The sequence below is a fragment of the Syngnathoides biaculeatus genome, chromosome 21 (genome assembly GCF_019802595.1).
Source record: "Syngnathoides biaculeatus isolate LvHL_M chromosome 21, ASM1980259v1, whole genome shotgun sequence".
In the NCBI taxonomy this organism is placed as follows: Eukaryota; Metazoa; Chordata; class Actinopteri; order Syngnathiformes; family Syngnathidae; genus Syngnathoides; species Syngnathoides biaculeatus.
This window is the reverse complement of record NC_084660.1, coordinates 3,922,816-3,936,273: the sequence shown is the minus strand read 5'-3', so window position 1 is coordinate 3,936,273 and position 13,458 is coordinate 3,922,816. Positions and strand designations below refer to the sequence as shown.

The window sequence follows — 13,458 nt, the reverse complement described above, 5'->3', positions numbered from 1 at the left end:
GCATGAAACACCGGAGTGGAGTTGCTCATACCTCAAGGCAGCATCGCTGTAGTTGTGTCGGTGCGTATGCCGCGAGAACGGCTCTGCCCCTCCTCCCTGGCCTGATTATTGTCCTGCAGAGAATGCTTCATCTTAGTATTCAGTCTCCATGGCAACACATCCCTCCACCGGGAGCTGTCTGTCTACGCCGATCATCAGGAACCCCCCCCCCCCTGTTTATCTTTTCAGTCACAGCCCCCCCCCCCCCCCCCCCCTCCAAACGCCTTTCCTCAACAACCCCCCCCCCCCACCCCCACCCCGTACTTCTTCTGCATCCACGTTTTTCCACTTCTGGGCTTTCCGAATAAATCCCACGCTGTGATCGACCCGGCAACCTCCGACACACCAGAAGCGACATTTTTTTACGTTGCCCGTGAACACACTCGTCACGTCGGGCACCGGCGTCGGCGGCGTTTTGAGTTCTGGCGAGTGACCTCGCGACGTCCAACTACCGCAACGCGCGCAATGGATTGACCAAGGCTTCATTTGTCAGAAGAATGATTACAATAATAAATAAACATCATAATCATCATCATCATCACTGCCACTTCTGCCTGAACAAAATAATGTAAATCAGCACTTCGAGCGGATCATTGGCAAAGGGCATAAAAAGGATGGCCGAGGGCTTCCCTAAAGCGGTTGTTTCCATGGCAACCTGGCCTCCCACTCCACAATGCGCAAGTGTGCTAGTTTGGGGTCGCGGAGCCCCGTACGCCGCGCCTTCCCGCTCACTTCCGCCCGCCTTCATCTCGCCGCTCACGCAAGCGCGTCGCATCGACTGTGTGGATTTGAGCGTTGACGGCTTTACCTGCCGCGACAAAGCTCCGGCCTTTTGCACGGGGATGGGGCGCCGGTGTACGAATAACACTGATCACCTCCTGTGGAACATCAGCGACGTGGAGCGCCGTTAATGATGATGACAAAACACACCAGGTATGGGATATTTTGACCCCGCCCCCTCAGTAAAAGGGCCCTACAAATTCGCAAAACAGGTGGATTCTGTTGTGCCAAGTTAACAAAATGGTTACTAATAATTGAACCAAAGTACATTTCAGAGTGTGTGTGTGTGTGTGTGTGCGTACACACACATATATATATATATATATATATATATATATATATTTTTTTTTTGTGCATCAGTAGCTGTCCTTCTACTTAAGCACACAGCGTAAGCACTTTTGTGACCTCTGCACGCGGCCAGTTTTCTCGAAGCTGCGGCGGCCTCGGCGCTGCTGAGGCTGCACCAACATGACAAGGAAACGACGCTGCGACGCACTGACAGAGGAGGACGCCGACGTGCTGATGGAGACAAAAGGGGGGGGGGGCGCAAAGGAGGATTTGATGACAAGCAGCATTGGGTGGAGTGCAGAGGTAGAGGTGCTGATGCTAGGGCATATGAATCGCTACATACACAGAAAAAAAATAAATATTACAGGGTGATTGTGAATGTAACACATGGTGAACTGTATTTTTTTTGTGTGTACATTGTGTATTTCTGGTGTGCATCTTACCTGTGACGTGTTGCTTCTGAAGCAGCGGCAAAGTTCTAGTTTGGGGGGGAAACATCCATCTATCCATCCATTTTCTTTGCCGCACATCCTCACGAGGGTCGCAGGGAGTCCTGGAGCCTATCCCAGCTGGAGGCAGGGTACACCCTGAACTGGTTTTCAGTCCATCACAGGGCATAATCGAGACAAACAGCCAAACTCACAATTTAGTGTCCAGTCAGTGTTGCATATTTTTGGGATGAGGAGGAAACCGGACAGCCCACCCGGAGAAAACCCACACAGGCACGGGGAGAACATGCAAAGTCCACACAGGCGGGGCCGGGATCAAACCCGGTTCCTCAGAACTGTGCTGCCCTGGGGGAACCAAGAGTAAATATAGAAAACATCTGTTAGAGTTCTCTGATTGAGTCGACACTGATATTTGAAGTCAAGCTCATTTTTATTTATGTAACCACAAACAATACCAATACAACAATACATTTTTTTTCAAACACATGGAGGTTTTCCAGTTACGGTCCTCATGAATTAAGAAATGAAATAAACCTCGCAAGTAAATAGCACGCAAAACGTGTAAATTGAGACAAGTTTGGCATTTCAGTGGAAAGTAAATGGAGGATACATGGTGAGACCAGACAGAACGTAATTGACACTCACCCCGCCAATATTATTGATAATAACCTACCTTTAAAGTCTAAACAAACTATGATCCTCAAATACTAAATATTGAACAATTCTCTAACATTACCCTTAAAAATAAACAATTACAGAAAATGATTTACCTTGTACAGGTGGCAAAGACTCTACAGCCAATCTAACTAGGGAAAACTAACCCCCCCCCCAAAAAAAAAAACATACAAACATAAAGATGCTCGCCTCGATGGAGATTGCCAATTACGGTTTTCAGTACTTTGGCGCCATCTTGTGGCATCTTTACAAGTTGCAGGATTTCACTGTAACGTCCCAACATTTTTAGGATACGAGATTCAAATAGGATGAAGGAGAATCTCTACTTTTTTCCTTAAAGAAAGAAACATGTTCAAATGTGCCTGGGAAATGCCGCACTACACACACACACACACACAATACGTGCACTCCTCAAAAACTGCATGAAACCAAACTTAATAATTTTGGTGAACCTCAAACGGGCGAGGTTTGGGCAGATTTGTTTATAGACTGACAAAAAAAAAGAACTGTTTTTGCACTATAACTTATGTTTTCAACTGTACCTACACACACTTTTACTCCTCTGACATGCTATGAAACTTTTTGTTGTTGTTGTCGTCGTCAATTTTTAAATGCAGCGATTCAAATACGTCAGTACTGTTTTAAACAAGTCGGAATTCTCGGGCCCAATTGAAACCCGCGAAAACGACAATTCTTGAAATGTCTTCATTTTACTACGCGGAATCGGGACGACGCGGGTAAAACCGCTTTCGTCCCAAATGCAATGATGACAATTTGGGATTTTGACGTTTACAAACGACAACTCCAACAGAATCACAATCGTCTCCATTGGCTTCAAGTTAAAAACAGTGGCTGAGCATTGGCGTAAACATACAATATTTGCTCAGAATGTCCTGGAACAAGCACGCGAACACCCGAGATGAGCCGCGCGTTCGTTGGCAAACTACGCCGCGCCCTTGCGAGCTTCGTCCTCCACGGCTTTCCGCAAGAGACTCGCGTCCGAGTGGAAGAAGATATAGAGCTGCCTCTCCCGCCGGAGGACGGGACTGCGCTGCAGCAGGGACCGCTTCGCGTTGACCTCGCTGACCAGTTCCTGCGTGGCGCTTTGTAAACGCTGCAGCAGCGACTGCGCCCCCGCCAGATTTCCCGTCAACTCCTGCGGCCACAGAACGGCAATTCAGAGGACTGGATAGAGATCAGATCTCAACCGAGAAACCCTAAAACGCTAACAATAAGGGCTGATTTTGCTTCCTTTCTGAGCAAAAACCGGATTGACGGAGGTTTTAAGATTCTCCCCAGATCTTTTCCTGTGCTACGAGATTTTTGCGAGTGGGCCAAAATCCCTCCTGCAGTGCGCGCAAAACCGCTGAACGACTACAGGAAACGTTTGACCTCTGCCATTGCAAACAAAGGCAACCGGACCAAACATGAGCAACTGGCTTTCTCAGGGTGTTCAAATACTTATTTTCGCCGCTGTATGTCGCACTCTTTCCACTTTGGTTTCAAGTGGACATCCGTAGCAGTGATAATGCCTCAAAAGGAAAAAACGAAAAATCCTGACCGACGCCAAAAGTCATTTCAAAGTCAACAAACTTACACGAGGGATTTCCTTTTTTGTGCAACATAAAAGATAAGCGACCCACCTGTGCATTGGGCCAAAGCAGCTCCTGGTCACCGACGGCTGCCGGACATCCCTTGGGCCCCGAGACCAGCTGCTGGAACTCTGCCGAGGTGACCCCTTGAAGAGCCTTGCAGTGGCCTTGGAGTTGAGCCAGCGTGCGATAGCGCTCCCTGCCGGCCGCCGCCAGCGCCTTGCGGGATACCAGGAGGTCGTCCGCCAGGCGGCGAGCGGCCTGGTTCAGTTCCTCGTAAGTCTGAAAAGGTTCCGCCCTCCCGTGGGATGAATCACGGTCCAGGATCTGCAGAAGTCTGGAGGAAAAACCAGTTAGTTGGTCGACGTCTCGGTAAACTTGTACAAGCGAACAAGTCCCCCTCAGTACGGGAATCCTGTTACCTGCTGAACGTGGCATCGTTACTGCCGATGAGCGGATTTGGCCTCAGGTTCAACGCCAGCTCGGGATGCGCCAGAACCTCGCACCTCAGGGACGTGACGTCACTTTCCTTGACGAGCTCGCCGCTCGCATCGGAGAGACGATTCCGGCACGCCCTCCACTTCCTGAATTCCATCTGCTGGGCCAAGTGGAGGATCTCGAAGGAGGCCTTCTGGTAGAGTAGACCGTCACGTACCTGGGAAGAAAAATTGGCCGCGGACGTTGCGGTTTTCCGTTTTCGCAGCTGACTGACTGAGGTGGTCACGTTGCAAACGAACCTCATTCTGGTTGACCATGATGTCGTCCAGCCTGGCCACTCGCTGGGCCAGGTCTCCCTCCGCCACGGGCACGTCGAGCAGCCGGGCAGACTCCTGAAGAGCGAGGACCGCCGGCCCGCGGAGCAGAGCTTCCACCTCGGCCTCCACGTCGCGCAATTCTTTCGCGGACGACACCTCGCGCGCGTCGAGAGAGGCCGAGATGCCAACGCTCTGGTAGGGGAAGAAGGTGATTGAGAAGTGCTGATGCCGGCGACGTCCGAAGCGCCGTGCTTACCTTGACGCCCACGGACTTCTCGGCGAGCCAGTCCAGCCCGGCCATGACGCTTTTCTCCTCTGCGGCGGCTCGCATCAGCTGGTGCTGAGCCACGATGTGCGCGCGCTCAAGTCTGACCAATTGCGTCCTCGTTTGCTCCTGATCGCACTTTTCTCGATTCTCTTCTTCCTCTTTGCCGTCAAAAGACCCGAGAACAGACACCTGGGTGTTCTCCGAGCACGGGTTCTCGACGAGATCAGTGAGGAAGTGCTTCCGAGTGAAGGTGTTGGTGTTGCGCTCCTCTCGACGCAGGTAAGGATCCAGAGAGAGCTGAGAAAGGAGAGGCACGAGTGTTTTCCTTTTCGTGGCTCCCGGTTGAACGCAGAGATGCGACGCCAGCTCGCCCGCGGCGTCTGCGAGGCTTTGTAGCGCAGCGTTGGTAGTGGCGTTCTCGGCTCGGAGAAAAGCGTTGGCCTCCGATAGTTGGGATGCGGCGCCCTCTAGTTCGGCGCTGAGGCAAAGGTCAACATCTGCGCGAGAAGCGGCCGCGGCCCGGAGCCTCTTGCAACGCTGACGCTTAAGCTCTTTCTCCCGACACAGCGCCTGAAGTTCTTCTTCCAAATCTTCTTTGGTCATACCCTCCTCAGCTGCGCTACGCTCTTCAGACGGTCCGATGGTTCTGAGGACCTTGCCCAAGGCCGCTTCGTCCAGGATGGGCTTATTGGACTCCTGGAGGTCCTGAAAAGCCTGCACCTCATCGGCGGCCAAAACATTGCTCCGGTTGAGGCGCCGACAGACAAAACGTAAGAAGTGAAGGTTTTCCGGGTCACCGTTGAACAACCAGTCGAACTCCGAGGCCTCCAGTGAGGATGCGTTGGGATAGCCCAGGCGAGCCATGGCCTCCACAAAATGGCCACCATTTAACATGGTGCCGGACTTGTTGTTGCTGCTGCTGCTGCTGCGCGGCTGGACTTGATGCTCCTGAGAACAGACATCCCCAAAATCTGGTCAAGTCTTTTCATTGTATCCATCAATTTTATGTACCCCTTATCCACACTAGGGTCACGGACGCCCTGAAACGCTCGTCACCCAGTTCCAGGGCACATATAAACAAAGGAGCATTCACACTCACATCCACGGGGAATTTAAGAGTCTTCAATAAACCTCCCCCGACCACAGAACCAGGACAAAACCCACACAGGCACAGCGAGAAGTTGCAAGCGCCACACAGGCGAGGCTGGGGCTTGAACCCTCGTCCTCAGAATTGTGAGGCAGATGTGCTAAGCACTCTTCCCACAGTGGCGTCCGTTTCTATCCAAATGAACTTATTTGTAAAGCACATTCAAAAACAAACAAAGTTCTGTTTTTTAGTTCTGGTCCATCTGAAGGCATCAGATGCAGAAGCTATTAATTTTTTTGTTCAATAAATGAAAACGTGTACCGTCATGTTAAATAACGATATATCTTGACAAAAGCTTCTCCCATAATGTGCTTAACCTTTATAAAAGTTGTCCTTGACTAAACAAGAGAGTGACGAAACAAGGGGTGCGTTTCATTGATGAGATTTGAGGTAAAAACGAACATATACAAAAATAACTCACAACGCCCTTGACGATGATTTAGAACTCGCCCTGTTCTTTCGTAACAAACATCTTATTCAAGTCAAACGGAAGAAAACAATGACTTTTTTTACTCACAAATTCCGTCACGAACTCTTGACCGTTTAGCAAGTAGCATTAGCCGCTGACAGCGCGCGTTCGACTTCAAATCGGGTGACGTCATAATAAATGGACGGCGCCGAGGAAATGGCGACATTTTTGCTTTCAACCAATCGGGTGCGACCTAAACATCTTTTGTTTTCCGCCCATGTTTCGCTCAACTCGCATATTTTGCCTCACGTCGAAGTCGCCACAAATTACGACTCCTCAAGTCTGAACGTGACATTCGACATTGACCGGTAAGGAATAACGAAAACACCGGGAGGGAAAACCCACACACACACACAAAAAAAAAAAAAATCGAAGCGAAAGGGTAATGTTCCTCTTTTTTTTTTATTAAAAATGCTGCTGAATCGCATTTTCGAGTTGCCTTTAACACCCCCCCTACACAATTCGTTAAAAAAAAAGAATACTGAAACCAATTCCACAACCGTACACTCCAGATTGTACAATATTTGCCCTAATATTGCACATAGAAGTGTAATTATCGTGTTTTAAACCCAGGGATGGACGCGTTTTCCTTCTCCTGGGCCAGTGGGCACATTGGATTAAAACTCGTCACTCGTCGATCATTTACAAATGAAGAACATTTGGGGAGGGGGGGGGGAGTTTTGTGGACGTAATATTACAAACAATCCCAATTTAGGTTTTATTTGTATTGCCTATTTCTTCCAGTGAAACACGTAAAATGGTGTTATTTGACTATATTTGGGGAGATTATGTGACGTTTATTTTAATAAGAAACAGTAATTCGTGTTCATTTTTTTTACTGAACACTGGAACATTTGACCTAATAATTGTATTACCCGGCAGGCAGCAACCATGGTTAAAGCTAAGATGTGGGTCCTGACCAAACATTTTGACGGCTTCCCCAAAGAAAGCGACTTCCAACTCAAAGAGGAGGAGTTGCCCGAGCTCGAAGATGGACGTATGAGCTTTATTATTATAGTTATTTTTTTCCCCCCACGTGCAAATATTCCCCCTTGATCTTTTTTGACTTTTGATGCCCTCCATTTGCTTCATTTCAGAGGTGCTTTTGGAAGCGTTGTTTCTCAGTGTGGACCCTTACATGAGGTGAGTGAAAAGAAAGGAGTCGGCTCGTCCCGATGCACACTTCGGAACTCCAATTTTGGCCTCCTTCCCCGGTTGCATATGTGCATTTTTTTCCCCGTGCGAATCATGTTAAAATGGTTTGCTGAGCAGCTGGTTCTGGAGGTACCGAGGTCACGGTGGTGGTGGTGGTGGGGGGGGGGGAACTCAAGAGGGCGCCGAGCTTTTTCTGTTGCCGGTTCCCCTCTCCGGAGTTTCAGAGTCTGCGCCACCGAACGTATTGTCACCGTCGCTTCTCGTTTTCTTCAGACCGTTCAGCCGCTTTCGCATGAAAGAAGGAGACGTGATGATCGGGACTCAAGTGGCCAAGTAAGAAAAGCGAAAGACATCTTGCACATGTGTTTTAGCACAAACCGGGTGACTCACCGGGATGGAATTGGAATGTTTTTGATGAATCACTCACTGGGGGCTAAAAAAAAACCCCCCCAAAAATTCCACTGGGCTTCTTGTTTTGCAGGGTGGTCCAGAGCAAAAACGCGGCGTTTCCCGTGGGGGCCCACGTCGTCGGCCGCGGCGGGTGGAGGACGCGCGCCGTGTCGGACGGGTCCGACCTCCTTCCGGTCATGCCCGACTGGCCTCGGGACGTCTCGCTTTCCGTGGCTTTGGGCACAGTCGGGATGCCCGGGTAAGAGAGGTGTGAAAGTGCGACAGTGTCCATCCGGCCATTTTCTGCCCGTTGACACTCCCTGCGGCCCTCGTGAGGATAAGCGGCAAAGAAAATGGATGGGTGTACCGTACTGGATTCAAAAAACAATACTAATCAGTTTCCATCCAAAGATTATGAATCGTAATGCAGGACAATAAATGACGCCGTTCTTACCCACGTCACGTCTTTCGTGGAACCAGGCTGACGGCCCTGTACGGAATCGAGGAAGTCCTGGGGCTGAAATCGGGCGAGACCCTGCTGGTCAACGCGGCAGCGGGGGCCGTGGGCTCAGCGGTCGGGCAGATCGCCAAAATCAAGGGCTGCAGGGTGGTCGGTTCTACCGGGTCCGACACCAAGGTGGCCTTCCTCAAAGAGCTGGGCTTCGACGAGGCCTTCAATTACAAAACGGTGGCCTCCCTGGAGGGGGCCCTGAGGGACGCCGCTCCGTCCGGATACGACTGCTTTTTTGAAAACGTGAGCCCGCCCTGGTGATGTTTTCCAAACTGCTTTCTGTACTTATTCATTCTGGATTCTTCTTCAGGTGGGAGGACCTTTCTCAAGCGTCGCCCTATCGCAGATGAAAGATTTTGGGAGAATAGCCGTGTGCGGGAGCATATCCACGTACAACGACACCGAGTCTCAGACGGGTACGTACGGTACTCCCTCCTTTTATATTTTTACTCGACTGATTTCATGGCGGGAACAACCCGATGGTTCATGTCGCGACATGTTACGCCTTTGGGGTTTCTTTCAGTAGATGGCGACATTGTGCTCCGGACACACTTTTGGGCGGATTCTTCACAGATAAGCTAAAGTTAAAAAAATACAAAAAAAAAAAAAATCGATGCAAAATACTATGCTTTAATTCATCTTTAATTGTATGATTTATTATGAATAGAGTGGACAAAATCGTGTAAATTTGAAGAGAAAATGGCGCAGCCGGTAAAGCATTGGCCTCACAGTTCTGGGGACCCGGGTTCGATCCCGGCCCCGCCTGTGTGCAGTTTGCGTGTCCTCCCCGTGCCTGCGTCGTCCGGGCGCTCCGGTTTCCTCCCACATCCCAAAAACACGCAACATTAATTGGACGCTCTAAATTGCCCCAAGGCGTGATCGTGAGTGCGACTGTTGTTTGTGGCCTCCGATTGGCCGGCGACCGGTTCAGGGTGTAACCGCGGCCCTCGTGAGGATAAGCGGCAAGGAAAACGCACGGGTGAACAAATACGACGGGGCTCTTGCAACACATAAATGGTGAAAGGACGAAGCGGAACCACTCGAAGCTGGGATTTGTTGTCCCGGCAGGCCCGTATCCTCAAATGAGCATGATCGTCAAGCAGCTCAAGATGGAGGGCTTTATGCAAAGCAGGTGGGAGCGGAAGCACCCGGAGTCGCTCAGGAGGCTCATGAGCTGGTTGAAAGAGGTCTGTCGCCGCCACGTTCACATTTTCTGCCCTGCTCTGTAAATCTTCTTTTCCCTTTCGGCTTGTCCCGTCAAGGGGTCGCCACGGCCGGCTTTTTGTCATCTTTTTCCCATTTAAGCCCATCTCGATGGAATGTAGCTCCTTCTGACCTTCTCTGTACTTTTCCACGAGCATCCTCAAGGCAAATAGTGCATCTGTGGGACTATTTTCTCGGCATCACTTTTTTTTGTGTGGGTGTGCGTGTCTTCTAGGGTAAACTGCAGAGCCGCGAGCACATCACCGAGGGCTTCCAAAACATGCCGGCGGCTTTCATGGGAATGCTGCGAGGGGAAAACACCGGGAAGGCGATCGTGGCGGTCTGATGGCAAAGCCGTTATTCTTCGTCCCAGCGGTCGACTCCTCCAAGGGCAAAATGTGCACCCGGAAAGTAGCCACGCTGCTTTCCCGTTCTGTGTTGTCCAGAATGGAATACGGGTTTTCTCCACCTAGCCATGACAATGCAAAATTTTTGATGTATTTGAGTATATTCCCAGCCTCTGCTTGATAATTTGTCGCCGTTTCTGGAACTTGCTGCGATTCCAGCCTCAAGTCTCTTCGAAAATGACGGCGCAAGCCCAGCGCGCCGACTGCGCAAATAAAAAGAAACTCGACATTCCAATTTGTTGTGCAAATGTCAGATTTTTGTGACGAGGAAAAGATGATCAAGGGAAATCTTATCTTCGCGTCGTAAACACGTCTTCGAGCACCGCAGCGTCACGGGGATCTTATTGTTGCGAGGTTTCTTCCATCGACAGAAGAACTTCCAATGCAGGGGATGCCACGAAACAGAGTGAATATTAGATGTACAACCGGCCTCACGGTGAAGTGCGCCGTGGTTATGTCGGATGGATCCGAAACTCAAACGGGCGGCGGCCACGAGAGCCTCGTCACCGGGGTTACCGCAGCGCTGCTGTTCATCTATTATATTTCAGCGAGCCACGTGATCGGGTGTCGCCCGGGCAACGCTCATGTGTGTGAAGCCCTCATCAAATAGTGGGAAATCAAATCATGCGATTTGCGTCTGAACACTACGCAATAAAACGTGCACATTTGGAGGCCCGTCACCCCGTCTTCTTCGCACCGGAAGTGAATTTCAGACAGCGGATTTTGACAACAGAACTGAATTTTAGCAGCAAAGTTGAATTTCAGACAGCGAATTATTGAATTGAACATTTTAAATTCAAATCCCATTTCAAATTCAAATCCACGTAACATTTTAATTTCAAACCCTATCTCAAATTCAAATCCCCGTGGCACTTGTCTACTTCCATACATCCGGTCTTTTTCTTTTTTTTATTTATTTAATTTTTTTTTTTTTTAGATCTGTGCTAGGAGCCAGCACGGCCGGAAGTTTACCAGTTGAGCCACCAAAACAATTGTAAAAAAACATCCATGTGCTGTATCGCTCCCCCCTAAAAACTATAGTCTCACGGTACATCACGCACGAAGAGAGACTGTACTTATTTTTGCAATAACTGAGGGTGGGAACAAAGTCAGGATTTATACTTACAGTACTCGCTTTTATTCTCAAAAGCGCGACTTCCTTTTATGGGTGCTTGTTTGTTTAGGGCACGCCTTGGGAGAGGAGGAGCGCCTGCAAATAACCCGCCGTGGCTGCGAGGAAACTCTCGTCATTTTCCATTTCGCACCGAAGCATTCTGTTCAAGTGTGGTGTATTATCCCTAACCGACAGTCGCCATGGTTATCGTCATTAACAACTCGGTAAGTTCTTTTCTTCAGTATGCTTAAAAAAAAAAAAAAAAAAAAACTTGCTTGTACAGTACTAGCCAAAGATAGCCTAGTTTCTATCCGCTATAATATGGAATACATGATATATGTTGCTGTCACATTAAATACTGAAGTCAGCTCGGCCCTCGTAATTACATCAAATAATCATTGGGATTACGAAAAAAAAAGCGCAAAATACGTCGTTAATGTCGCCCCCCCAAAAAATGACAAAGCGAAAGTAACTCTATAGAGTTAACGCAAATGCTAACGCGGCTGCTAACGCGGTTGCTAACGCGAATGCTAACGCGAATGCTAACGCGAATGCTAACGCTGATGCTGTCCGACGTCACCGGAACACATCAGTAACATCACAATTAACTCACGGTTAAATCAAATAAAGTCAACTGCGAGAAAAACAGTTGGTATGGAGTGTTTTGGACTCGTGAAAGTTAATATATAATGTTAAAAAATGGCGACCTGTTGTGGTAAAACGGGGTGATTTTTTTTTTTTTTTTTATTTTATTGGTTTTCTTTTGCCCCTTCTCAACTAAGCAAACTCGACAAATTAACAACAGTAGGCTGAAAAATACTCATTTTTTTTGTAGACTCACCTTATTTAGTTCATTTTATGGACCTTCTCGCTCGATTGGTTGTTAGTTCAGCAGGAAAAGCGATTCGAAGGGAGGTTCCCGACGGTCATCCCGATTGACAGATTCTTCAGAAATGGAGATCTGTCGAAACCGCTTGCCGTCGCCAGTCTAATATATTTTTAACGGTCTTTATTAAAAAGTTTGAATTTAAACTGAAACAAAAATAGACAAACTCATAAGATGGCTCCTAATAAATCCTCATGGAGATTTTATAAGATGACATGAACATTTATAGCTTTGTTTCACTTTCTACCATCCCCCTTTTCAGGAAGAGTTTGATCGTTACCTGCAAGAAAATCGGGACAAGCTCATTGTGGTCGACTTCACAGCCACATGGTGCGGACCCTGCAAAATGATCGGACCGGCTTTTGACGTAAGTTGAGGACGGCACCGCCCATTGTTTTGCTCACGTCGAACAATAAGTCATGCGTCGATTCTCTTGCAGAAAGCGTCAGAAAACGCGGCGTACGCCAATGTTATTTTCCTTAAAGTCGACGTGGATAAATGTGAGGTACGCTTTCCTGCTTTTTTTTTTTTTACCCCCCACTCAGAGGAAAAAATTGCTTTTAAGGTGCAGTATTCATAACTATTTTAAGAATCACAAACACTGGAACATCCTCTCTGCTGTTTTTTTTTTTTTTTTTTTAATCGCCGTTACTTCAAGTTGACTAGGTTGAATTTTTTTTTAATCTGATTTGATCATTTCCAACATCCAGCTCTTCAAGTAGTTCAACTGTTTCAATCAAATTGGACCTTCTGGCCAATTAAAATACACGGAAACTATCTGAATTATTTGCTGTTTTAAATCAGACATTTTTGGATAAAATGGAGTCTTCAGCACAAAATTATCGTATTATTTTATTTTGGATTGTTCCCAAAAAATGCAAGTTTCACCTCCACTGATTTTCATTTGTGCTTTCTAGGACATAAGCGCTAAATGCAAAATCAGCTGTATGCCCACATTCATCTTTTTCAAGAATGGAGAACAGGTAAGCCTAACTTTTTTTTTTTGACTCAGCGTGAGAGTGTTTGTATTTTATTTTTCCTTGTAATTCCCACCTGGCTATTTTTATTTCATTTTTTTTTTAAATAGATTGATATCTTCTCTGGGGCCAACGAAGCGAAATTGATTGAAAAGCTCGATGCTCTCACAAAACAATGACAACGCTCCGTTCCACCCGGCCAGCCTCGTGCTGTTCATTCAGTGCACGTGTTGAGTATTTAACCAGTTGACAAGTCTGTTCGATGAAATGTTTGCTCGACTTGCTCAGAAACTTTCTTTGTATCGTTTCCAACAAGGTGGATTGAATAAATTGTGTAATGGAGCCTTCATACT

At 48.0% G+C, this 13,458-nt stretch overlaps 3 protein-coding genes across 5 annotated transcripts; 2 read left to right on the top strand and 1 right to left on the bottom strand.

Annotated features, from left to right (window-relative positions):
* Positions 1-1,979: 1,979 nt before the first annotated feature.
* haus3 (HAUS augmin-like complex, subunit 3) lies at positions 1,980-12,376 on the bottom strand. Of its 3 annotated transcripts, none has more exons than XM_061808636.1 (6): positions 12,084-12,376; positions 4,835-5,794; positions 4,561-4,770; positions 4,246-4,478; positions 3,875-4,160; positions 1,980-3,387 (listed from the first exon to the last, which is right to left on the bottom strand). In XM_061808636.1, exons 2-6 carry the CDS (start codon positions 5,738-5,740, stop codon positions 3,175-3,177), a joined length of 1,848 nt encoding a protein of 615 aa, XP_061664620.1. In that variant the 5' UTR covers positions 5,741-5,794; positions 12,084-12,376; the 3' UTR covers positions 1,980-3,174. The 3 variants fall into 3 exon arrangements, with proteins under 3 accessions (XP_061664620.1, XP_061664619.1, XP_061664618.1); XM_061808635.1 differs by lacking the exon at positions 12,084-12,376 and adding an exon at positions 6,511-6,624; XM_061808634.1 differs by lacking the exon at positions 12,084-12,376 and adding an exon at positions 6,415-6,553.
* LOC133494635 (prostaglandin reductase 1-like) lies at positions 6,634-10,363 on the top strand. Its single transcript, XM_061808640.1, has 9 exons — positions 6,634-6,770; positions 7,345-7,459; positions 7,560-7,605; positions 7,891-7,950; positions 8,099-8,266; positions 8,488-8,761; positions 8,829-8,934; positions 9,587-9,705; positions 9,957-10,363. Exons 2-9 carry the CDS (start codon positions 7,354-7,356, stop codon positions 10,065-10,067), a joined length of 990 nt encoding a protein of 329 aa, XP_061664624.1. The 5' UTR covers positions 6,634-6,770; positions 7,345-7,353; the 3' UTR covers positions 10,068-10,363.
* txn (thioredoxin) lies at positions 11,309-13,454 on the top strand. Its single transcript, XM_061808643.1, has 5 exons — positions 11,309-11,466; positions 12,391-12,495; positions 12,568-12,633; positions 13,046-13,111; positions 13,216-13,454. Exons 1-5 carry the CDS (start codon positions 11,443-11,445, stop codon positions 13,282-13,284), a joined length of 330 nt encoding a protein of 109 aa, XP_061664627.1. The 5' UTR covers positions 11,309-11,442; the 3' UTR covers positions 13,285-13,454.
* Positions 13,455-13,458: the final 4 nt, after the last annotated feature.